Below are 23,540 nucleotides of genomic sequence, written 5' to 3'. Positions count from 1 at the left end.
TACTCCAGGATGCTTCCCACTGAAAAGCTTGGGAAAGCAGCTGTGAGCTGCTTTATCAAAGGTGGTGAAGTTACATTTGTGGGCGACTGTGGCTAAGTGGAGAGCAGGGCTGTCCTTCAATCAGAGGAGCGGAGGTTTGATCCCTGGCTTCGGCTTCGCTAGTCGCATGTTAATGTGTCCTTGAGCAAGACACTTAACCCCAAAATTGCTCCCGTAGCTGTGCCTACAGTGTATGAATGATAGAATCTGAATTGTAAGTCGCTTTGGATGAACGCGTCTGCTAAATGACTCTAATGTATTGTCATTTGTGTAGATAATGGTGAGATGTATGCCTCACCTGAAGTGTTGTTTTCAATTACCACTTATTCTCGTACTTTACATGAATGAAGACATTTCCTCCATAAATTGATGCAGAAAAGGCTTTAAATCAGTGCTTTAAAAAAAAGCACCAGAATGCAGGAAATTAGGTGTTTAACCCTCAATACCTCCCCCCTCCTCCTCCTCCTCCGCCTCCACCCACACCCACAGTACTCCACAGCACCTGTAAACAGAGGTGTAAAATCAGTGGAGATCCGCTGTTATGTTGGCTTAGAAAATGAATGACACCACATTGAACTTAGTTGAAGGGAAAAAACGGTTTGCTCATACAGATTTCTGCACTAACTAAAGCTGGGGTTTTCACAGTGGTGGACACTGAAGCCTGAGTCATTTCTTAATGTTACAACAAACTAAATTCTCTTGTACTCTGTGCAACCATTATATAAACAGTGACAGAATTCTGTAGCAAAAGAAACTGTGGCTTGAAAGGAAAGGCTTGTGTTTGTGGCTTGTGGTTGGATCAAGGCCATCAAACACAATCATAGAAGAATGGACTGATTCAACTCCATATCTCATGTTTGTAGGAGTGGCACAACTTCATGTATTGTCAAATTAGATTAAGACAACTATGAGACTATTTGCTGAGTTTCTTGCACATGGCTGTGAGGCACTTGTGGAAATAGAACTACTGCATGTTCTAACATTAGCATCGTGGCCTGCTAAGTTACTGTCATACAGCACACTGGTGGGCACCGACTCCTAATCTGCTCGATGTCACATTTGTCACAGCATTAATTGGCAGCCACTGCTTAGTTCATGAAAAAAAGAAAGGTCTAACTGATTTCCACTTGTAATTTACAGAATGTGTGTATGCATGTATGCAACAGTGAGAGGATATGTCATAGGATGCGTATAAGCCTGTGGAGAGATCATACAGTCGGTGGTGTCTGTCCACGGCTAATCTCGCACACTACTGAACCCATCAGAAAAGTGGTAGGAGGCAGACACAAGAAAAGCGAAAGGTGTTTATTTAAAATAGTGGCTCCTACTACACATGTAACCAAAAATATATATATAAACAAAAGCAAACAATCAGTTCACTCAACTGATAATAGATGTAACTTATATTAACATATCACATACACACAGCTCCACACTGACTGCCATTCTCCCTGTAACAGCCAAAGGCAGGATGTAGTCCGTACCACGACTGCAGGGAACTCAACTGTGACAAAGTTATTCTTTAGGTAGAAAAACACTTGTACATAATTCAGCATATAATATACATTTGCAACCATGCAGAAGAGATCACAGTCAACATAAATATGTTCCTTTACCTCATTTTACAGTTGCAGATCATGATGGAACAAATGGCAGAACAAAGTATGAACAAGCATGGCTACATTTGTATGAGATATGGCAGTGAAATATGGGGACAAATGGTGTTCTCACCCAATTTTTTTTTTCTCACACAATTTTTGAAAAGCCTATTTTGTTGACTGTCATTGATTGCTGACTACTCATTTCTCTTGAACAGCCGGTAGATATCGCAAATGATTAACTGATTCAGTAGCAAAATGTATTTCCAGCAATCGGCGACACTAAAAACCTGACCTTACCTAGTCTGTTGCTGGCCACATTTTGGCCTTTATTGTGGCTCAAAAACTAGAAAGGTTTTGTCTCATTTTGGAGCATCTGCTGATTAATTCCACAGCTGGCATGTCATGATCCACTAAAGTTAGACAAAATACGAGATGAAAAAATCCACGTTTTTTGCTTTGCGGCCTACTTGACTGTAACAGAGCCAGGAGGGACAACGGAGTGAGATTCAACTCATCTTTGTTTTGGAGGGGAGAGGGAGACACACCTGGTGAAGATCTGCACTATTTTGATTGCACTTTTCTAGTTTCATCCATGTCAGTTTTGAAAGTATTGGAGGCAATATGTGTTGATGTGATTCAGAAACTGGTATAGCTAATTGCTAACTGTAGCATCTGCATCTAACCTGCATAAATGTAAGGCTGAACTAACTACATCTAACTAATACGCTACTAAGAAATGAACATGAAGTGTTATGTGTTTGATTGTATAATGCTCAATAGGGGCAATGAATGAGAACACATTGAACTTGAATTTTTAATTGTAGTGCGAAAGATGCCCTTTTTTAATATAATTCCTTCTTCAGTAAGACAAAAGCCGTCAACCCACGATCATGATAGCAATGCAGCTTCTTACTCAATAAAGGTGAGCAATGGTGGTAATCCCCAATCTTCAAGATAAAAATGCCTTCAGGAAGTAAGCCAACTAATCCAACTGAATGCATGACTAATCTCTGGGTAGGGTTCAAATGAAGCCTTTCCTACTGGTCTTTAGCATGTTGTTCTGTTTCTGTGAGACACTATGGCATAATCACATGATTCAAAGCTGTACCTCAAACAACATGCGAATTGGACCAACTTTACACTATATTACCTTTTTAATTTTCACCAAGTGTCCAACAAGACAACAATGACTACAATGTGCTTGCTTGTATAAACTGCAGACGTGCAACATCAACTTGATGAATTCTATTTGAACTAGAAATGTGCACTCAGTAGAGTGCAGATGTCCACCAGGTGTGTCTGCAGCGACCACTGCTGTATGGTGTGATTGTATGAACACAACCTGTGCTGTGAATCGTCAAACCTGACTCCCTTCAAAACTCAAAAACAAGCGCCGATGTAACTTTATACAAACTATGGGCTCAAATTTGTCGCATATTACATTTCGTACAACGGTGCCAAAAAGGTGAACCGTCTGGCGAGCCGTCTGCTTACTTAGCAGCGACCGAGTGTCGACGAGGTACAGCAGTGAGGTGCACTGACCCAGTTAGCGGTTAGCCAAACACACGCCTACCGGCAGAATGCAAGCTTAGCCGTGGCCAATCACAGACTTGCACACCCACTCGGTCAGCGTGAGAGCAACTGAACCGGTATAAATACACAGAGATGAAGGGAATGGGATGCAGGTACGTTTGGGTGGGGAAACTCAAGTGAAGGGAATGAGGTAATCAGAGGCTGGAGGGAGGACTGGACCTGAAGTGACAGGAGAATTGAGAGACAGGGGTCAAAACAAGGCGTGACAGACTAAGCTGTGACACAAACACATCACCTACGCCTGGTGGGGATGGCCGCCGAGGCAACAACTCCGTCTCCCAGAAGGCCTCACCACTCACCCAGGTGTAGGTGTTTAGGCCATCTGATTGAGGCCGGACTTAAGGGCTGCTGGAGGAGAGAGCACATGGCGTGAAGGAGCACGGAGACCTACCGGGAAAGAAGTTCCAAACCACAGTGAGGAGGTTTTCAGAGGAAGAAGACCCGGTTGTCGGAAGAAAGCAGAGGACACTTTAAGTTGAGTTTTTGTCTAGTACGGTTCTGTTGAACGACGCATTATCTCCGTTTGGACGCTTTTTGTTTGTTTGTTTTGGATTTTTGATGAAGAGACTTTCCTGAGTTGTGGAGCAGAATAAACCGTGACCTTATTCTGAAAACCTTTGATTTTTGCCTGGTTTTGTTAGTTCCCTCGCACCACCCGACCCCGGCCAGCCCTAGGAACTTCTCATGACGTTACTATATATATATATATAGATATATCTATATATATCTATATATATCTAATTCACATTCATGGACAATCAATGGTGTATTATCTCGTAGGGCAAGACATTGAATTTGGGGTTCAATAGCTGTGTCTCAATTCAGGGTCTGCATCCTTCGGAGGCTGCATTCGTAGACCGGTTGCGTCACAGCGCTGCGACTAGTGCTGTCCTATTTCGCATTTTTGTTGAAGAGTCCTTCAATGCAGCCGACGAATGCAGCCTTCTGGTCCCAGATTTGGAGGACACATCTGATGTATCCTTCGCGGCCCACCATATCCCAAGATGCATTGCGTGCCGGTGCGCTATTACCGGCAGCTCGGCTGCCTGCATCCGACCGTAGTAAGCCTTGTAAAGTAACTTTTAATAACTTCACTTTCAAACCTCAGAGGTTGAATAATATCTTACTGAGTTTGTGATGATTTTACAGCTGATTTATACTTTATATCATGTACATAAACGGACCAACGTGAGCTCAGGTAGACAGGTTGTGAACCTGAAATATCACTTTAAGTCCGGTAACGTTTCAAACGTTGAGATTAACTACACGAATACACTGAATTTGAGTATTTTGCTGATTCTGTTCTTGTTCTATTACAGAGAGCCAGGAGCTGAGGGGAGAACGATGGACAAACATTCAGCAGCCGCAGCTTTGAATTAAGACATTAGTCCATTTGTAATATCTCCATTTGACCATCCTGTACTTAAGTTACAGTTACATGAGCTCTCATCCTGTACAAAGCCTTCACTAATAAGACAACCAGTAGATCCTTCTCATGTGTTCATGTTGCTGTCCCAGAGATGACAGTTGTGACTGTCACCTTTAAACGTATTTAAAAAATATAAAGTATATGCACATGTGTTTGCTGACATTTGTTTTGCTGCTGTTAATGTTAACTGTCTTGATTGATTTCCTCTGCTTTAGGATTGCTATATATATATGTATGTGTGAATGAAATAAAGTTATTGATAAATTAATTTAATTACAATAACTATAACTGATTGAAAATGAGTTATTAGTAACTGATTTAATTAACTGATTATTAATATAGAAAAACAATATTATGAAAGAGATCTATGAATTAATTATTGAATATATGATAAAAAAAACTGATTAAAACACTAAACTAAAACCTTTCCAGTATATATACTGAATAGGTTTTAGTTTAATGTATTTATATGTATATATATTTATAATCCTGTTGAGCAGGGATTTTAGGGAGAGAAGCAGCAAGAGGGGGGCGGGCGGGAACAGCTGTTGACGCAAACAGAAAGTCCTCTGTGGCGTAGGCCGTCTCATTTCATAGACCGCACGGTCTAGCCTACGCGGTCCTCAAAGGACGCTGCCCACGTAGACCGCGAAGGCTGGGTCTGCCGAAGGATGCAGCCCCTGAATTGAGACACAGCTAATGTATTGCCGAACAACACTTCGACTTCAACATGCGGACTTGTAAGAGTCAGGGATCGAACCACCAATCTCCCAATTAGAAGAAGACCCGCTCTTCGTCTGAGCCACAGCAGCCACATTGTTTCGGTGGATTCGGAGGCACTGGATGCATTCTCTTGGAGTATTTGTGATCATCGTGATGCTACTCTGTCACCTAAAAGGTGGTCGAGCTCTATTCAGTGTACAGTGTAACTATAATTGTGGGATGCTGCATCCGTCCTGACAAAAGCATTAGCACTACAAGCAAAGCAGTATGATTGGGAAACACCTTTACCTGTCTGTCTTCACACCACAAGACTAATTTTACATGTAAACCTTAATGTAATTTGGCTGATGCCTAATTCACTGATGAGCAGGCACTCTTTACCTTTTCATGAGGTTTGTACAGAACAATATCCCCTTGCACTGCATCAAAAAGCTCCCGTTAACCTACACCCCACAGCTTTCCTCTCAGTATACACAGAAGAGCCTGTAACGGACGGATAAATGATATTTTCCGTTTCGTTAGAATTGATCTTGACCTTGGTGCAACAGATGAGCAGAAAGCAGTACAGTCGGCCTGAATGCAAAATACATGTCTTATCTTGGAAAAAGTGTGCTCGGAGGTTTCAGCCTCCTCCCCGGCCTTATCATCGAAAACAGAAGTCGCAGCAGTGTGTGGGGGTAAACGGTGCAGGAATCCTTCCACGTGCGGTAGACTCTGTGAGTCTGAAGCTGAGCGATTGTGGAAATAAAAAAGGGAAAAGTGTGGTGTTTTTAGAACAAGATGTTGATGAACTGCGGTGCTCACGGAGTGACTGCAGCCTCTGTTTCTCAGTCTGCTTAGCGACCCACGAAAACCATCAGTCGCCCAACTGAGTCCATCAGGTCGACGGCTTTCGCTCGAACTGCCTTCAAAAACTGTGACCCCATTTCAACTACACAGCTCCAAGTTAGCTTAGCATCACAACTGAGCAACTGAAACCGAGGGTTAAGCCCATATTCACACATCCCCGGATTCAGTTGAGCTTCCTCTTGGGTGGCATATCTGCGTTGCTGCAGACAACCGCTCATTAGATATTGTTAAACTGGCGCACGCACACACACACACACACACACACACACACACACACACACACACACACACACACACACACACACACAGGACAATGAGGTTTGTTAAAAACTGTGATGATGGCTAACTTCTTGTAGTTTGTGATGAGAGGCTTTGTGTGACTTTGTGTATGTCCATTATCCTGCTGCAGGGCCTCACAGCAGAGAGGAGCCACTTGTTCACTTTGTTCTACAGCAGCACAAGTGGATCAGTCCTGAAAGCACTTACATATCCAAGGTGAGTTGCGATGTGTGTAGCAGCAGAAGAGGTTTTCGTTTACATGTGTTGCATTTGTAAATTGAACCGGGGTCAAACTTCATCAGGTGAAGAAGAGGCAGAACTGCTGCTTTGGATTAATTAGTCGAAAGCACAAAATATGACTCGGATGCTTTCCAGTGAAACTACTCGGGGTGATTTCAATCAAAGGTTCCGTTATCAATCCTGTGCAGGCGCGCGAGGGGGCCGGAGTATTACCCAGCATGCACTGAGCGATAGCAAGAAAAGCCTGGATATGCTAGGAGGGTAACACGGAGGCTACCGTGTGGACAGACAACCATACACACACACACATTTAGACCCATTGATCTCATGCTGCCCTCCCATTCACAGTTTGTTCCATTTTTGTTCCATCAGAGATGGTCACAGAGTCATTTTTCCAAGTTCAAGTCACGTCTTTGAGCTAGAGTCCACGTCAAGTTCTTATGGTTGTAATGAAAGTTACATGCAAATTTAGTGAAGTATGTTCATTTTCTAACAGAAATGTGTTGAGATAAAAACGATGTAAGTTTGAATTAACAGTCATCTAAACTTCACAGAGCAGAAGAAAAAAATACTGTTGGCCACATCCAAAAAGTGACTTTCACGCCTCAAAATCAGTGAACTCTTCTGTCGATACTGCTCCTTCTTCACGGTCAGAGACATGATCTGAGCACGTGCAGAGCAAGTGTCATCGCTCTAACTTGTTTCTGATTGGAGGAATATCGGTCTCCCGTACTATGAACTTCTCAACATTGGGAACACACGCCCACGTTTACGGAGAGGTCGGACACCACCGGATAGTGCCTCCGCCACAGACAGCGGACTGAAGAGAAACATTTTGGTGCAGTTATCTACTGCGTGATCAACAACCAGCAGCTTAACTAGCCTAAGTAGCTTGCATTGGGAAAAGCCTGATCGCTGCAGTCATAGCCGCCATAAACAACATCATCATGTGACTGTATGGGCTATCATCCAAGGGAATAGTTGGATGATAGCCCATACAGTGACATGCGTCATTTACAATCGTCATGAGCAATGAGTCATATGTCAAGTCATCATTAACTTGCAGCTTGAGTGTTTTGAGCCAGGTGTTACGCAATGATAAAAACCTGTGATAAGGCTGTTTCAGTGGTGGCTCTATTTCCTTCATTGAGTATTTTCATTGTACGCTACTTAATACTTTACTCCATTACATTTATATAACACTTTTACTCTTCTGCATTTATCTGACAACTGTAGTGAGTAGTTTCTTTGATTTTACAAAGATAAAAAATATAATACAGTATCACAAATTAAAGGGCCTATTCACCCACACACAGGTACACTTACAGGATTATAAAATATAAATTTGCTCCACTCCTTTAAAATGCTGAACATGTCAATATTAATAATAATCTACTATTATCATGAATATAATATGAGGTCAAAGTCTTGAATGAATATTTTATGAACTTTCACAAGGTAATAACGTGTGTGCAATACCATATTTTAGGATTCCGGTGGCTCTGTAATGCAACGCTCTTAGGGGCCTTTCTGCATAATGAATCCTTTTGATACTTTATTTTTCTGATTATACAACATACTCAAGTTGAATTGATGCAGGGGTTTTACTTGTGACAGAGTTTTTTTTACATTGTAATATTGCTACTTTTTAGATTTTGTTGATAAAACCTTTACTTAGGCTTTTGAATGCAGGGTTTTTACTTGTAAAGGGGTATCTTTATTTGTTGTTTTGGTAGTTCTACTTTAGTAAAGAATCTAAAAATACATCTTCCATTATTGGTTTGTGTTTTTATGTGTATATTGGTAATGGGGGAAATGGATACTTGTACTTTACTTGAGTTTAAAGTAGTTATAATTAGTCCCAAAACGTTATGCTTACACATGAATACATTATGATCCAATCCAATTACAACTATAATTATAACCAGCCATACAAATGATGATAAACGAGTTGTAAATTAGAGGCACATATACAGATTTACAAATACAAATCGCTCTGTATGTATTTATGCTTTGTGTTTTATGAGACACAAGTCCTGTAACATTTTGTCACATTCCTCCTGCATTTGTGGATTTTGTGTGGAACAGCTGGGTAAACCTGCCTCAAAAGACTATATTTCCTTTAAAAAAGGCTAATTTGGTGTAAAACAGTGGATAGTGCAAACGAACAAACAAGAGACATAAGTAGAAAAAAACATCAAAAAAGTATAATAAATAAGTAATCACACAGTAAATGCATATAGTAAATAAGTTGAAAAAAACTAAAATATGATATAATCAAACTGAATGGTTGTTAATATTGCACAGAGGATTGCAAAGAGTATTTATATTGCACAGTTGATGCATTCATTGTATACGGTAAAATTAAAGGCACAGATATAGATTTAGGTTTTCAGATACAAATCACTCTGCCTTTATTTCTGCTCTGTGTTTCATGAGTTAATGAGTTCTGTAGCTTGACATTTGTATGTGAAAACGTATGAGACTGTTTTAACACCAAACACTGTGCATAATGATGGGACGACCTTTTCTTTTTGTTAAGGATATTATTGTATTATAATACCACACCATATTTCGGTATTGTGGTTTTGCTGTACTTTTACTGAAGTAAATAACTGTGTACATAACTAGCTCCATGGCTGTGGGGCGGAGAGTTGCTGGGACGTTAGCTCCGCCCCGCCCAGCCAATGACGTCACCGGCATTACCTCGAAGCCGTCACACCTGCGCTGCACTTTAGGACGGGAGCCCACGCGACACACGTCAAAACATTTAGCCGCAAATAAGTTTTTATTGGAACGAGTGAATGTGCTGAGGATGTACTGTGTCTGAGGATTAAGACATCTCTACGAAAGAATGACCAAGTTCCTACTCTTGGTAAGTGTCTTCCAAAAGTTTGCTTTTGCTCTGAGTCCCGCAACAACATTACAACATGTCCTGAGAGTCAAAAACAAGTCCTTAGAGGTTCATCAGAGTGATTATCCACCGAGCCATCCAAACTTTATTAATTATGCTAACTTTAAGCCGTTGTTTGTTGAGGAAGTAAGGTGTCCTCCCAGGAGCCGTTTAAAGGGGCTGTTTTCTGTTGTATTGGCTGAATACCGAACGGTGTTTACCGAATTAAACACGTTCTGTGGAGTAAAATTGGGTATAGGGACATCCGGCTTGCTAGCTTGTGTCCTCGCGGAATGTCTCAGTTATCCGTCAAAAGTCGTCCGTCTGTCGGAGCCCAGGTGAGACATTCCTGGTGGGCTCCAGAAAGTAACTCATTCATTCATCCGGGCTCGTTTCTTCTTAAACACGACACATCTGCTCGAAAGTCACCATGGTGGACTGCTGGGGAATACAGCAATAATTAACATTTAATAATAAAAAAAAACAAATAATTTGCCTGGACGTGTTCCTGATATGTTGGCCCCCAATCTCCGATTAAGAATGCGGGAATTTGAATTTCTCTTAAATATTTCCACGTGTCTATCTTCTAAATTCCGGGGCAAACTACGTTTTCTGAATCGTATAGTAATCCCTCTTCAATTCGGCGCTGTAGTAATCATCCAAATGGCTTTTTTTTTGGCATGAGATGTTGGCTTTGATATCTGGATTGCTTGGGTATCACGCACATATCTCTCCGCATAGCCTACTGGAGGAGCGGAAAGCGGAAGTTAAAATCTCGTTTTGGGGATTATTCTCACGGCCGATTAACAGCATGTCTCCTCAGGTTTCAAAAGCATGTGATCTGTTAGCTGGATAATGTTGGGAAATAATGGGTGTGGACATAAATCTGGTCTTTCAGATTGCCTTATTTGGTTATTCCTCCCACCTGGCCAGGTATTGACTATTTGGACTAACTGTGTTCAGCTGACAAGTGTTTGTCTCCTCTATTTCAGATGGCATTCTTACATTAGTTAAGCTGATTGTCACAGCATTTTCCTACATTTATGTAAATCTCAGAATATGTTTATAAGCATGTCGGAAGGGAATCCCCTTCTCCGTCATACTCGTGGCCTGATCAGAGGTGCAGTTCATTGGTCGGGCCCAGTCGTATGAAGAGTTGCGTCATCTTGACCATGAAAAAATGACTCATATTTAGTTCTTTGAGCATTACAATTTACGATAAGTGTCCCTGTGTAAACAAGTAATTTCCTGAGAGCGGAGTGTGTAAGCCCTTTCTTATGAACACAAATGTGTGACTGACACAGTCGTAAAGAAAAAGTTTGGCTCCATCAAATAAAGTGGTCATCATTTACTGATGTAAGAAGGGATGTACAGCACCTTTTTTTTTTTCCAAAAATAAATGGTAAGGGCTGTCTTCAAAAAACATCTCGAATATGTTTTTTTTACGAGCAACAGTGTAAAGATATTTTTTGTTTACTCTGATCTAAATGAGAGTGAAACCCTTCAGCCATTTTTTACTTTAAACACTTACTTGATTATCAAAATTAGGCCTGCAACTATCGATTAGTCCTTATTGATTCGTTTTGCTAAACTTTCTCTTGATTAATCATTTGGTCTGTGAAATGTCAGATTTTTTTATTAATGTCTTTGACAGAAGAATGGCCAATTTTAACCAGATGACATATTTAAATCTCTAATAAATGTTTTTCGTGTTTTCTGTCTGTCCTTCCGTCCGTCTGTCCTTCCGTCCGTCTGTCCTTCCGTCCGTACGTCCGTCCGTCTGTCTGTCCGTCTGTTTGTACGTTGTGATGGCTAATTTCCACTATGACTTATCTATCTGTTTTTATTGTCTGACCACTCTGTTTTTGCCCTTTTTGTATTAACAAAGTTAATCAATGTCAGTGAGGGTCCACTCAAATTTAGTATTGTGTGTGTGTGTGGGGCTTAATCAAGGATATATTGTCAGCTTAGATAAGAGCGGAATGGGGGTGCAGCCATTGAACCTTTCAATGGTCAATCAAAGAATGGTTACTGTTGTCCAAATGTCTTAATGATGAACTCCTCCTACCCCACCATGTGCTCAAGGCCTTTATAAGTCGTACACAACCAACACTCTGGGTGCCTTCTTCCTGCAGACCGCATTGCAGTCTGGATGACGATTGAACTTTCTCTGCGCAGAGAATCAATACTTTAAAGACAAACTTCTTTCCTCAATGTTTCTTAATTTCAGTATCATAGGACTCACTCAGTACTATTGAATAGTTTTTTTCCTCCGTCTGTCCCTCCGTACGTCAGTCTGTACCGTCCGTCCGTTAGTCCGTCCGTCTGTACATTTGGAAAGACATGGACGTAAACTGCAACTTGACTGGTTGGTGGAGGCATTCAACTGCCAGGCAGTAATTCTAGTTTCAAATTGTTGCTGAATAATTTTCTGTTAGTTCGTCAATCGATAAGCTGAATCGTCTCAGCTCTCCAAACGGTCTATAAATTGATTCTAAAACAAAAAAAGGAGTAAACTATAACTACATTATGAGTTTTTACATGTTGACTGTCATCTGTAAATTTCCCCGCTGCGGGACTAATAAAGGATTATCTTATCTTTTTTGTTTTTCTCGAAGGTTGTTCTGATATTGATCGGGCCCCTCATACCCACGGGGGCCTTTCCACGGCCTGGCGTTGACTGCGATTACAGCCTGGAGTACCCGAGCGGCAGCATCTGCTGTTTAAACTGTCCAGCTGGTAAGACACATGGAGCCGTGATGTAGTCCACTGAGACTGAAGCTCTGTCACCAGCTCCATTCACCAATCCATCACCAGAGCTCTGAAGCAGCTCCATCGTGATTGGTTGTTACGAGGCTTGGGTGACAGGTTCAGTTGAAGAGTCAGTAAAATATGTATCAACATTTTAAGGGTTGTTTGTGTGTTTGTGTGTGTCAGGTACACGTAAGGCATCGCCCTGCACCGGAGCAGGAGAGGAGGGGAAGTGTGAGGAATGCGACGACGGGACGTACACCGAGCACGGCAACGGACTGAGTCAATGTTTCAAGTGCACGCAGTGTCGCTCAGGTAATTCAGCTTGACCGTTTTACACTATCGATTGGACTGACTGTGGAAGACGAAAAAAATCAATATTCAACCTTTTCAAAGTGCTCCGAGCATAAATTCCGACTTAACAAGCTCTTTTTGGCGTCGCTTTCTCAGATGAGGAAATCGAAAGTCCGTGTACTCACGTTCAGGATGCTAAATGTCAGTGCAAGCCAGGAGGATTCTGTGCCCCTGACCAAGCATGCGAGGCGTGCAAGAAGTGCTCAAGGTGAGTCGATGCAAAGCAAACCTAGAACACACCTGAGACCCGCTTCTTTCAAAGTGAGTGATCCAAGATCAGTCCTTTTATTTATGTCACTCATTTCTCAAGTGAAGACAGTTGTTCCTGAGACCGCCTCACTCATTTTTATTCCTTCATGTTTTTAATTCCTCTTTTGTGCCCGCCTCCAAACTAGGTGTAAAAAAGATGAAGAGATAGTGAGGAACTGCACCTCCACTACCAACACGGAGTGCAAGAAAAAGCAGCCCGGCCCTGACTCTCCCTCAGGTACACCACTCAGTGGACGCTAACGCCACCTGAAGACAGAGACATGGACACATGCATGGCATTTTTCTATTTTTAAAAGTCTGATAAGTGCATATTATGACTTTACATATATGTGAAGCTGCAACCCCAGAAAAGAAACAAAGCTTGACATGTATTATTTCTGTCATATGGTGCTAATTGTTGTCAATTGTGTTTTGTTTTTTTATCAGCAAATTCCTTGATGATTGTGCCATCTCTACTGATCCCTACTTTCATCATAATCGGGGTGATAATATTTGCTGTGTGGAGATGTCGAAGAACAGGTATGTAAAAAAAATAAATGATTTCTAGGAAATAGAAAAACAAACTGAGACAATGCAGAATGTACAAATGGTAGATTAACACCCTCCATGTCCATTGTGTACATGATAAGTAATGGGGCACAGTGAGGATACTTTGGTAGGGAAGAATAGGCTCGCCACGAGCAGCATACTGAATGGAACAGTGATGGGTCAACAGGTGCAGTCAGGAAATTAAGACCCGCCAAAGGAAATTATAGCAGTATGACACGACACATTTTCATTTCTGACAATCGAAGCTTGGTGACCACAGAATTGCTTGTCTTGCTGAAGAAACTCCCATTCCATTATAGCAGGAAATGAAGTGCCGTCTTTACATCTAATCATGTTGTTAAGTGTAGAATCTAAAGACACTGACGTATAGCAGCACACCTGTCCGGTATTGAGACATCCACTGATGCATGTTGTTCAGGTCCATGTTCAGGAAAAATGAATGTCTGAGTCGGGTTAATCCTAATTGTTCGAGCCACAGGTTGTATCTCACACGTATGTGTGAGAAGTGATGTCACTGCAGCCTTTGTGTCTCTGACACACTCTGGCTGTGTGCCAAAGCAGTATGGGCACAGAGACCTGCTGAACCGGACTGCAGATGGCAGCTCTGATGTTGGTAGTTCAGGCTGACGACATACAGCAGCAGGCAGCATAGCACATAATACTTTCTGCTGGCCTACATAATAATAGTAATAAAATATAACCTCCGTAAGGGTTTGTATCGTCATCGTTCAGACCAAACTTGAACCGTGTGCCATGCTGCTGGTAAGCTCCACCTGATCCAGCACAGACCGGCGCCGTATGGGTCGGGTTCCAGAGCTCTGACACTGACTGGTGTGGCCAGAGGTGCTGCCATCAATGTTGCAGAGCAGCAGCAGTTTTCTGCCCGTGTGTTATTCAGAGTCGATTTATCCATCAAAGCAAATTTAAGTCGCACATTGGTGCTGTTAAGTAGCTGCTGGTGGACTTGGGGGAATTCCTTAAGTTGCATAATCCTCTCCTCACATCCTCCCTTCAGAATCTGTGAGAAATCCACCCGACAGGAGGAAAGCTGGAAAGGTGAGTCACTTAAAATATTTTCATTTACACTATAGAATGAATTAAATCAGACATAGAGCAGTATAAAAGGCTGGCCGTGAAGACTAAAGTGTCCTCAGGTTTTCTGGGAGGTTAATACAGCAGCCTGTTCCTAATTTACAGTAGACTGAGCAATACAAAAGTGTTTAAAATGACTGGTTCTTCTTCTAAGCGTGTTCCTCTGCCTCTCCAGCATGACGGTGAATACTGTCCCACCGAATGCGGAGAAACCCAGAGCTGCTTGAATCTCTCCCGGACACTGGTGAGAGCCACATCCTCAGCCGGTGCATCGGACGAGTGTAAAGCGCTGCGTGAAAGCCCCGGCAGCTCAGCCAGTAACTCCCAGCTCAGTCTAACCGGCCTCCCCCCCTCTGCCTTCCCCGCACCTCCCCCCCGAGCCGTGCCCATGCAGCCCAACAGGAGGGTGAGAGTAACCGCTCATTTCCAACTCGCTTCCTTCCTCACTTCTTTCCTTCCCTCCCTTGCTTACTGCTCGTTTGTTTCTGTTGAGTAATGCTTTGCTGTCTCATGCCTGATTCATCGTTATTCAGTGAAACAGGACGAGACAAGACAGAACTTTAGTACACTGGGTGACATGACAGGATAAACACTACAGGGCAAACGATGTATTGGATACAGTGTAAAAGAATACATAGCTTCACGTATCACAGTAGTGAAAGGTGGTACTCGACATAGTGGCGGAGTTGTGTCGAATGACTCGCATTCCTCATTGCACCCATTGTCCTTATTTGCCGGCATTTCTTTCCACTCAAACATGAAACACATCTTTGCATTTTTTTTTTTTTTTTTTTTTTTTTTTTTTCCCCTCCTCAGGCAAATGACCTTTGCCCGAGGAGATTTTCTCAATCTGGACCTTTTGGAATTTTAATTGAATACCCCTGCTCTAAAGCATACCCTGCTTTATAGTCTATTTGACTCTAAATGGACCTTGAAGTCTTCAAGGAGACTTGAAACTCGAGATTGAGACCATAAACTCATGTTTACAATGTTTACTGAGGTAATAAATCAAGAGAGAAGTAGTCATTTTCTCATAGACTTCGAAACAACCAGAGTCGCCCCCTGGTGGCTATTAGAGAGAATACAAGTTTAGGGCACTGGCTTTGAACTTCTGCATTGGCTTCACTTTTTAGAACCCGAGATTGCCGCTTGAAATGTACTGAAAGACCCCACAGTTTATAATTGCGTTCATCATTATGGTTATTTGTTTTTGTGAGTACTTGAAATTAATTTAAATGAAGATTTTCCCTGTGGTGGTTGTAGTTGTGACTCACTGCTGATTCACTATTTAAAGCACATTGAAACGTGTCGTTTTCACTCCTCTTCCTGTTGTGACACAGTGCAGGCTGCTGTAATTGTGTTGAGTCACATTCCCCGTTGCACCTGTTTAACTTGAAGACAGTTGTCCTTATTGGCCTGCGTTTCTTTCCACTTGAACCTGAAATACATCTTTGCATTTTTTGAAATGTATTTGATCAACAAAATGATTTTTAATTCAACAAGGGAGCATGGGATTCTTCCTACATGCTAGGTAACCGAATCAGAGAGGAGTTGTATTCACTGTATTCTGCTTACGATTCATGACTCATGAAGAATTTCAACAGACTTCTTTGGATATTATTAATGATCGTCTCTCCTTTGTCATTTAGGAAGATGTGGAGTTCCCCACGCTTGTTGCTGTGAATGGTAAAGTTCTTTTTACTTTCCTCCCTTCTCTCAAACATTACACCCCTCCTTGCATTACTCAGATGCACATGGAACAGTGTGACCCACTGGGTCTCTACACTGGTGACTAGGTACCTCACAGAGGCCAGGGCGCCTGACTGAAGGTCTTTATCTTTGTTTGCAGGTGAAGTGTCTCTGAGGAAATGCTTTGAGTATTTTGACGAGATAGACTACAGCCACCACAACAGATTCTTCCGTCGCCTCGGTATCGTCGACAACGTGATCAAAAGCAAAGACCACCTTTCCTATGAAGACAAGATCCACGATTTGCTCACTATTTGGGTGGAGAAAGAGGGCAGGGAGGCCACCTTAAACGACCTGCTGAGAGCGTTGCGGGATCTGAACCAGAGGCGGACCGCTGAGACGGTCAAGGAGAAGGCGGTTCTCAATGGTCACTACTCTGTTGAGCGTTAAGGAGAGGTGAATTGGTTTTGGAAGACCCTTCTGAAAACATGTAGTCCTGCGAGCACCACTCGTGCTTCCAGCTCCTCGTTGTTGAAAGCCAATGCCCCAATGTATACCGGCTGGTGCAGCATCACACAAGGCTGTGTCCCACACTGGGTGTCACAAGTGTGGTGTCTGCTGCTTGTTGGAGAAACATTGTGTAATCGTCCAATTCTGGTCCAATCGCACTGCGTTCTAACTCTGTTCTTTTGGTGAAAACGTAATTGCTCGAACACTTACACGATGTGTATCTTACCGAAGCTCCTTCAGTCTGCGCATGTTACCGTACTGTACAGCTCTGATGTGGGTCTTGTTTGGTCTGACTTGGCCCGATTACGAGCCTGGTTGACCTAACACAATGAGTTGGGTTGCTTTCTGACTGAATGACATGTCTTCCCTCCTACATGGAGTGAAGTATTTCATGACTAAAAGTGTTTGCTGTCTTGTTTACAAAGACCGCTTATTTATTAAAGTTCAAATGAGCCCAGAACTCCCAACATGTCTATTGTTTCACATAGTGCTTCATTAGGCCCTATTTATCATTTTGTTCCTCAGGATGCATTTTATTTATTCTCACAAATATAACTATCCGTCCTCGGTAATGAATGTCTTAATGATATCTCTAGGCTGTTAAACAGAGATCAAAGGTATAGCTCTGAAGGTATTAAGCTAAGTTTGATTTCATTCATTCGCGTCTGCTCTGCCTGACTATTGTATACATCATGATCATGGTTTATTAACTTTCTCAAAGCGCCTGAACAAAGTGGATGTGATTATTTCTCCTGTCTGCATTGCATTTCTGGTGTATTGTTACACGTCTGTCCTGATCACAACACTGAGGTTTACTAAGTGCCCTGTCTGGCATTTTATAGAGATGTTAGTCACAATGTTACATTTTACTTTTCCTATCTGTAGCTTTTGCTCTCATTCTCAGGTCCTGTTTGTTTTCTTTTTAGAGAATAATTACGACTTTACAGGCTCTCGTATATCAAATTCAAAACGTTTGCTTGAAAAGAAATACAACTCGAAAGTATAGCACATGCACCTCTTTGCTACTTACGGTACTGAAGGTATACTGATGTCTACATGTGCTGCTTTTGCTTTTAATGAATAAAGACCTACCTGACATTACATGGAATAGTGTTGTTCATTCATTTCATTGTCTTTTGTCTCGATCGTCAGGTGATGAGTTTTTTTTGTTTTTTTACCCTGGTAACCCTGTGTTTAAAGTCACAACCCTATGAATTGTGGGTGATTCCCTCAGACAAAGTCTGCAGAAATGGGGACTTGCAGAAAGTGTGCATAAGGGATTCATAGGCCCAATCCCAATGTCCCCCCCCCCCCCCTAAACCCCCAAACCCTCAAACCCTGAACCCTCAAGGACTTTCTGATGTCACCTGGTAAGTGGGTGAGTGTGAGACTGAGGGGGCTTGAAATGGTGTAAATGGGAATGGGACAGCACTTTGCTGCAACATATCACGTTTACCATGAAAATCACAAAAAATACAATGTATAATTGGGTTTTATTTTATACTTTGTACTCCCTGATTTGAAAGTCTTCCTGGCTCTTTCCTCACAAGATGAGAACTTCATATAATCTATTTACTCGTTTTTGTCAAAATCAAATATTTGATAAATATCATCTGATTTCAAGTTTATTTTTAGTTCTAAATTCAACCCTTAATGTTTCTGTGTACATTTAAAAAGACAAGCTGAACACACGTGAGTCGTCTTTGTTTACCTTTGTTTTTACGTCCCCATGCGTCCACTGGTTACCCCGTGTTTAACGTCGCATTGCAATGATTTGTGGGTAATTCCCTTAGGCAAAGTCAGCATCCTATGCTGACTTATGGAAAGGGTTCATAAAGAACTCAAAATGTCTGCGAGAGAGCCCTCAAACACTCGATGATCTGACAGTGGGACGGCCTAGACTCCCAGAGTTTGCAGGGATCGTGCCTCAATGATCGTCTGATTGTGAACATCACAATGGGGTCTCCCAGTGTGTCCCTTGCTGCGGTGACGCTGTGAAGACAGCAGGAGCGCAGATGTGGAAGACTGGACTTTTTTCGTGAGGGGGCTTGAGAGGTGGGTGCTAAAGTGGAGCATTTTAGACAGGGTGATACAGGTATGTTTGGACACGGGTGTAAATAACGGCTCACTTCTGTTGAGTATCCCAATGCATGCACAATACCAAGAGCTCCATTTGAATGCAGTGTGTAACGCAGGTGATCTATGTCTAACTATCTATACATGTGTGCTTTATGTGCTTTGACATGTCAAAATGTCTGTCTGAGCGACCTGAGACGGCAAACGACCTGTCACTCAAAGCGGCCACGCTCCTGATTATGCATAACTTTGAGCCTCGATACAATTCAAACGGGAAACTGGTAAATGGACTTGTACTTGCACAGCTCCTTTCTGGTCCTCCGACCACTCAAAGCACTTTAACACTACATGTCATCATTCCCACCCATTCATACACTAATGGCAGGAGCTACCATGCACGGTGCCACCTGGCCATCAGGACTAACTAACCACATTCATTGACTTTGGGAGCAATTATGGGTTAAGTGTCTTGCCTAAGGACACATCGGCATGGACCGGTGGAGCCGGGAATCAAACCGCCGATCCTCTGATTAAAGGACGACGCGCTCTATTACAGCCGCACCAGGTGATTTATATGAAAATATTTGATCATGCTGAATTCTGCACAATATAACCTTTGACTGAATGAATCTCGGCCTGAATGACTAAAACGAAGGTGTTGTTGCCCATCTGGATGTTATCAGAAGATGATCAGAAGGTAAATAAACTCGCTGTCTTGAGTTTATTTACCACGTGCAAGATAATTACTAATGTGAGCAACCAGAGGGCGAGCACCAAACCAAGTTATAAAGAGAGAGAACAGCCTTCCCATCAGGGTGCACATTTCACCCTTGTCCTGTGTACCTCTGAGAATTAAAAGTGTGACAATTATTTAAGAGCACTTTGTCTTCTTCCAAAATTGCCACGACAAGATCAGAACCGTTTTTTTTTTTTAACGAGCCATAAACATGTTTGTTCTTGCTATAATGTCGGCCATTTGCAAATGCAAAAGGAACCTCTGTTCGGTGCTGTGGACCTTTAGCCCTGATAGCAGCTGCTGCGTGTTGTCGCAGTGACTCAGCAGAGTACAGCCTCCTGCTGAGCTCGCAGACATTTGCATGATCCTGGCCAAGGTTGACGCTCCTTTCTCTGCTGTGTTCGAGTTCATTTCAAAGGTGTTCTGAGGGGACGGGTATCGGGGGGGGATTGGCTGACTCTTTAACACCATTTCATGTGACAAATGTGAGTTCCACATCCACACATTAATCTGAGCTCACGAGCTGCTCAGACGTCCCTTCATTTGCCAATCATTTCTGCAGCTCGTGGCCTCGTTCTCTCCATTTCTCATTCGGCGGGTTGAATGGCACGCTGCGTTAGCAGCTCATTTACGCTACGGCTTTGCCTTACATTACCATTATGAATATTGATGTGATAACCATACCCGTCAATTCAGATACCAGCCCTGCGGTGCGCGCCCAAAGCCAGAGCGTTTCACAGGGGTGTCGCAGAAACATTCGGCTAAATGATACCTCGGCTGTAACAAATCAGCTGTCTGACTCTCATGTATCAAACTAATGCTCACCGAGAAGAACATTATTAAACATTCTGTTGCGGCTGTCTAGCGTACCAGACAAATGACCACTCAGGAAAAAGGTGATTTCAAGGTACGTATCTATTAAAGATCTGAGAGCTCGGCTGCTCGGCAGTCGTGTTGTACTTTGTTACATGAAACGCAAATGTGTTTGACTTTGAAAATTGAAATCAGTCCGCGCTGTCAAAGAGCTCTGCCTTTGCGATACAAAGTATTTTTTCCAAGTAGATAAATAAATGTGTATCGAAATAAAAGCAATGCATACATACATAGCCTAACCTATGTACAAATGCTACACAGTAAAATCGACAGTGTCAATGCAACACTTAAAGAGTCAATTTTAACACTAATTCAGTGAACATATGGTGCCTATCTACAGAGTGTTAAAGTCACACTGGACATAGTGTTACATTTTTAGAGTGAATTTAACTCTGGTTAGAGTTCATATTTTACACTACACTACACTGAGAAGTGTTACTCAAATTTTACACTATGATGTAAATAACACTCGTAGTGTTATTTCAATTTGACACTAGGTCTTTTTGAGTGTTAATCAAAATGAACTCTAATTAAGTTACTCTTCATGAGTGTTGGACCTATTTGACACTAAGTGTTGATTAAGAAATACTCCAAATACAGTGTTGATGTTTAACTGACTCCTGCCAGTGTTAAAACATATTTACTCCCTTAGTGTAATTCTTACCTAACACCATATTTTCAATTTACTCCTTTTTAACTCTTCAACAGAACACTTTTAAGAGTTTTGTATTTTCTACTTTACCATGTCAGCTAACACTTCAAACAATAAAACTAAAAATGTTTGCAGGGGAAAAAACAACAAACACCATTATATCCATATCTTAATAACAATTTATTAAAAATAAAAACATTTAGTTTGCATACAATTTTTCATTATCGGTTTAGAGATGCAAGTGTAACTCCCATTTGTCCTACACTGTAACAATTAAACCTCACTTTCAGTTTCAAAGATGGAAAAAAAAATCATTGTTCTTAAAAGACATGGTATATTTAGAATAGTACAATCTTAACAATGTCTGTAAACACTGAAATATGTGTGTTTACAGTGCATTTAGATCAGGGGTGTCAAACTCATTTTCACTCCGGGCCACATCAGCATCATAGTTTCCCTCAAAGGGCCGGTTGTAACTCTAAGACTGTATAAATGTAACTACTCCTAACATATTGTTAACTAACTCTCTGCATTTGATTATTGTTTATTCAAGTGTAAAAATATTGTACATGCAGTTATATAAATGTAAAATTATATTGAAGCACATTTCTGTTATTATAAATAAATAATAAATCCTTTTAATTTAGGGTTAAGAAACCCACATTACTCTATCAAAGATCAAACTATTAAAGAAAATAACAAAGACAAATATCATCAAACACAAGTTATTACATTAACTTTGTTCAAAGCTATTTTTGTCACCTCTCTGCATCACTAATGTCCCCGCCGTCGTCCCGTGCATGGCAGCTACATCCAAGAGCTCCTCACTGAGAGTCAGGTCTTATAAACATGGATAGATGCTCTGTGTCCGTGTTGTCTGTGCTTTCATCAACAGCTAATGAAGAAGACGAGTACCTGCTCGTCTCTTAGCTAGCTGTGTTGTTAGATTGCTGCTAGTTCCTGAACTCGGTCTGCGATTTTGTTTCTTCACAAACTGACATTTGTAAAAGTCTGTATCTGATCGGAGCTCACCTGCTCACATACCTTTAGCAGCACTGGGCTGTAGCTTTTGTAAATATATTCTGCTGTGATTGCACTCTGCCTTTTAATTCTTGGACAATTTTATGTTTTTCTTGGAGGCTAAATTTTGCTCCGTGTTTGGTGTCAAAATGCCGACGTGAATTGTATCCTTCATCACCGACACGCATCATAACACAGAAGACAGACCCGTTTTTCTCCTTCAAGCACAGACATGTATTCGCTTTCCCATCTTTCATTACATTTTCTTCCCTCTGCATCAATTGTTCTCTTCGTGGACATTTTGGGATTATTTTTCGATCTTTTTCAACTCAATCACTTGTTGGAAAACCTCTTTACGGTCTGTTCCCTCTCCTGTCCACCTGTTGTGATAGTTTTAATGTCGGTACACAGACAACATGCTATCTCATAATTTCAACTTTCTATCTCATAATTTCGACCATGGGGATACTTTTATTTTCAAGTCTAACTATTTTTTTTCCAAAATAAAAAATAAAGTAATTTTTTTTTTTTTTTTTTGGTGATGGATTCGCGGGCCACATAAAATGATATAGCGGGCCGGATTCGGCCCGCGGGCCTTGAGTTTGACACGTGTGATTTAGAGGATACACCGAGTACAATTCAAGTCCTTTTCACCTTAGAACAAACTTTGCTATCATCTGCAATCTACCAAGCAATTCAAACAAAAATCGAATTGGCCACTGAAAGAGTTGGGATGTTATTTTGGCTTTAAATATTCTGATTATCTGCTGCCTCCAGACATTGTACTGCTGCTGGGAAGACTGGGAAAAACTAAAATCATAGGGTTGTAATTTTTTATTTGAAATACTAATTCTGTAACTATATGTTATATCACATTTGACTGCAGTTAGATTTAATATTGGATTTTTGATTTGCCACAGATAGTCTTCTATACCAGCAGGTGTTTGAATTACATTTTTAAAGGAGAGATTCACAGATTTCTACCTTTATTTCAATTGATCTGCTATGTGTGTGTGTAAATCTAACTGCACTCAAATTTGGTATTAAAACATATAGTTACTCCTTTGGTTGCAAAAAATATTCTGATTGTATAGAAGTCTATGAGAAAATGACTCTACTTCTCACTTGATTTCGTACCTCAGTAAACATTGTAAACATGTGTTTATTATCTCTAACATAGGCTACTACTGTGTACTAGGCTGTAGCCTACATTACATTTAAAATACATTTTCTACTGCTTTAACAAAACACAGGGGCCAGCAAGTGAAGATGAAAGATATAGTTGAATGTTATAGATCAAAGACATGATTGTAAGCTCACAT

The 23,540-nt window shown here is 41.4% G+C and overlaps 1 protein-coding gene and 1 long non-coding RNA gene across 3 annotated transcripts; one reads left to right on the top strand and one right to left on the bottom strand.

Moving 5' to 3' along the window:
• Positions 1-1,329: 1,329 nt before the first annotated feature.
• On the bottom strand, positions 1,330-16,139 carry LOC142957259 (uncharacterized). Its single transcript, XR_012956087.1, has 2 exons — positions 5,767-16,139; positions 1,330-3,620 (listed from the first exon to the last, which is right to left on the bottom strand). It is a non-coding gene; the product is annotated as an uncharacterized LOC142957259 (long non-coding RNA).
• LOC142957258 (tumor necrosis factor receptor superfamily member 10B-like) lies at positions 9,470-17,962 on the top strand. Of its 2 annotated transcripts, none has more exons than XM_076098934.1 (10): positions 9,470-9,628; positions 12,265-12,385; positions 12,584-12,712; positions 12,848-12,959; positions 13,147-13,238; positions 13,448-13,540; positions 14,586-14,626; positions 14,838-15,068; positions 16,312-16,348; positions 16,512-17,962. In XM_076098934.1, the coding sequence occupies exons 1-10, from the start codon at positions 9,608-9,610 to the stop codon at positions 16,799-16,801; spliced, it is 1,167 nt and encodes a 388-aa protein (XP_075955049.1). In that variant the 5' UTR covers positions 9,470-9,607; the 3' UTR covers positions 16,802-17,962. The 2 variants fall into 2 exon arrangements, with proteins under 2 accessions (XP_075955049.1, XP_075955050.1); XM_076098935.1 differs by having other exon boundaries at positions 9,471-9,628; positions 14,838-14,906.
• Positions 17,963-23,540: the final 5,578 nt, after the last annotated feature.

Source organism: Anarhichas minor, unplaced genomic scaffold (genome assembly GCF_050575085.1).
Source record: "Anarhichas minor isolate MPS153535 unplaced genomic scaffold, ASM5057508v1 ptg000025l, whole genome shotgun sequence".
Taxonomy (NCBI): domain Eukaryota; kingdom Metazoa; phylum Chordata; class Actinopteri; order Perciformes; family Anarhichadidae; genus Anarhichas; species Anarhichas minor.
Note: the sequence above shows the minus strand (reverse complement) of the source record. Positions and strands in the feature narration are given on the sequence as shown.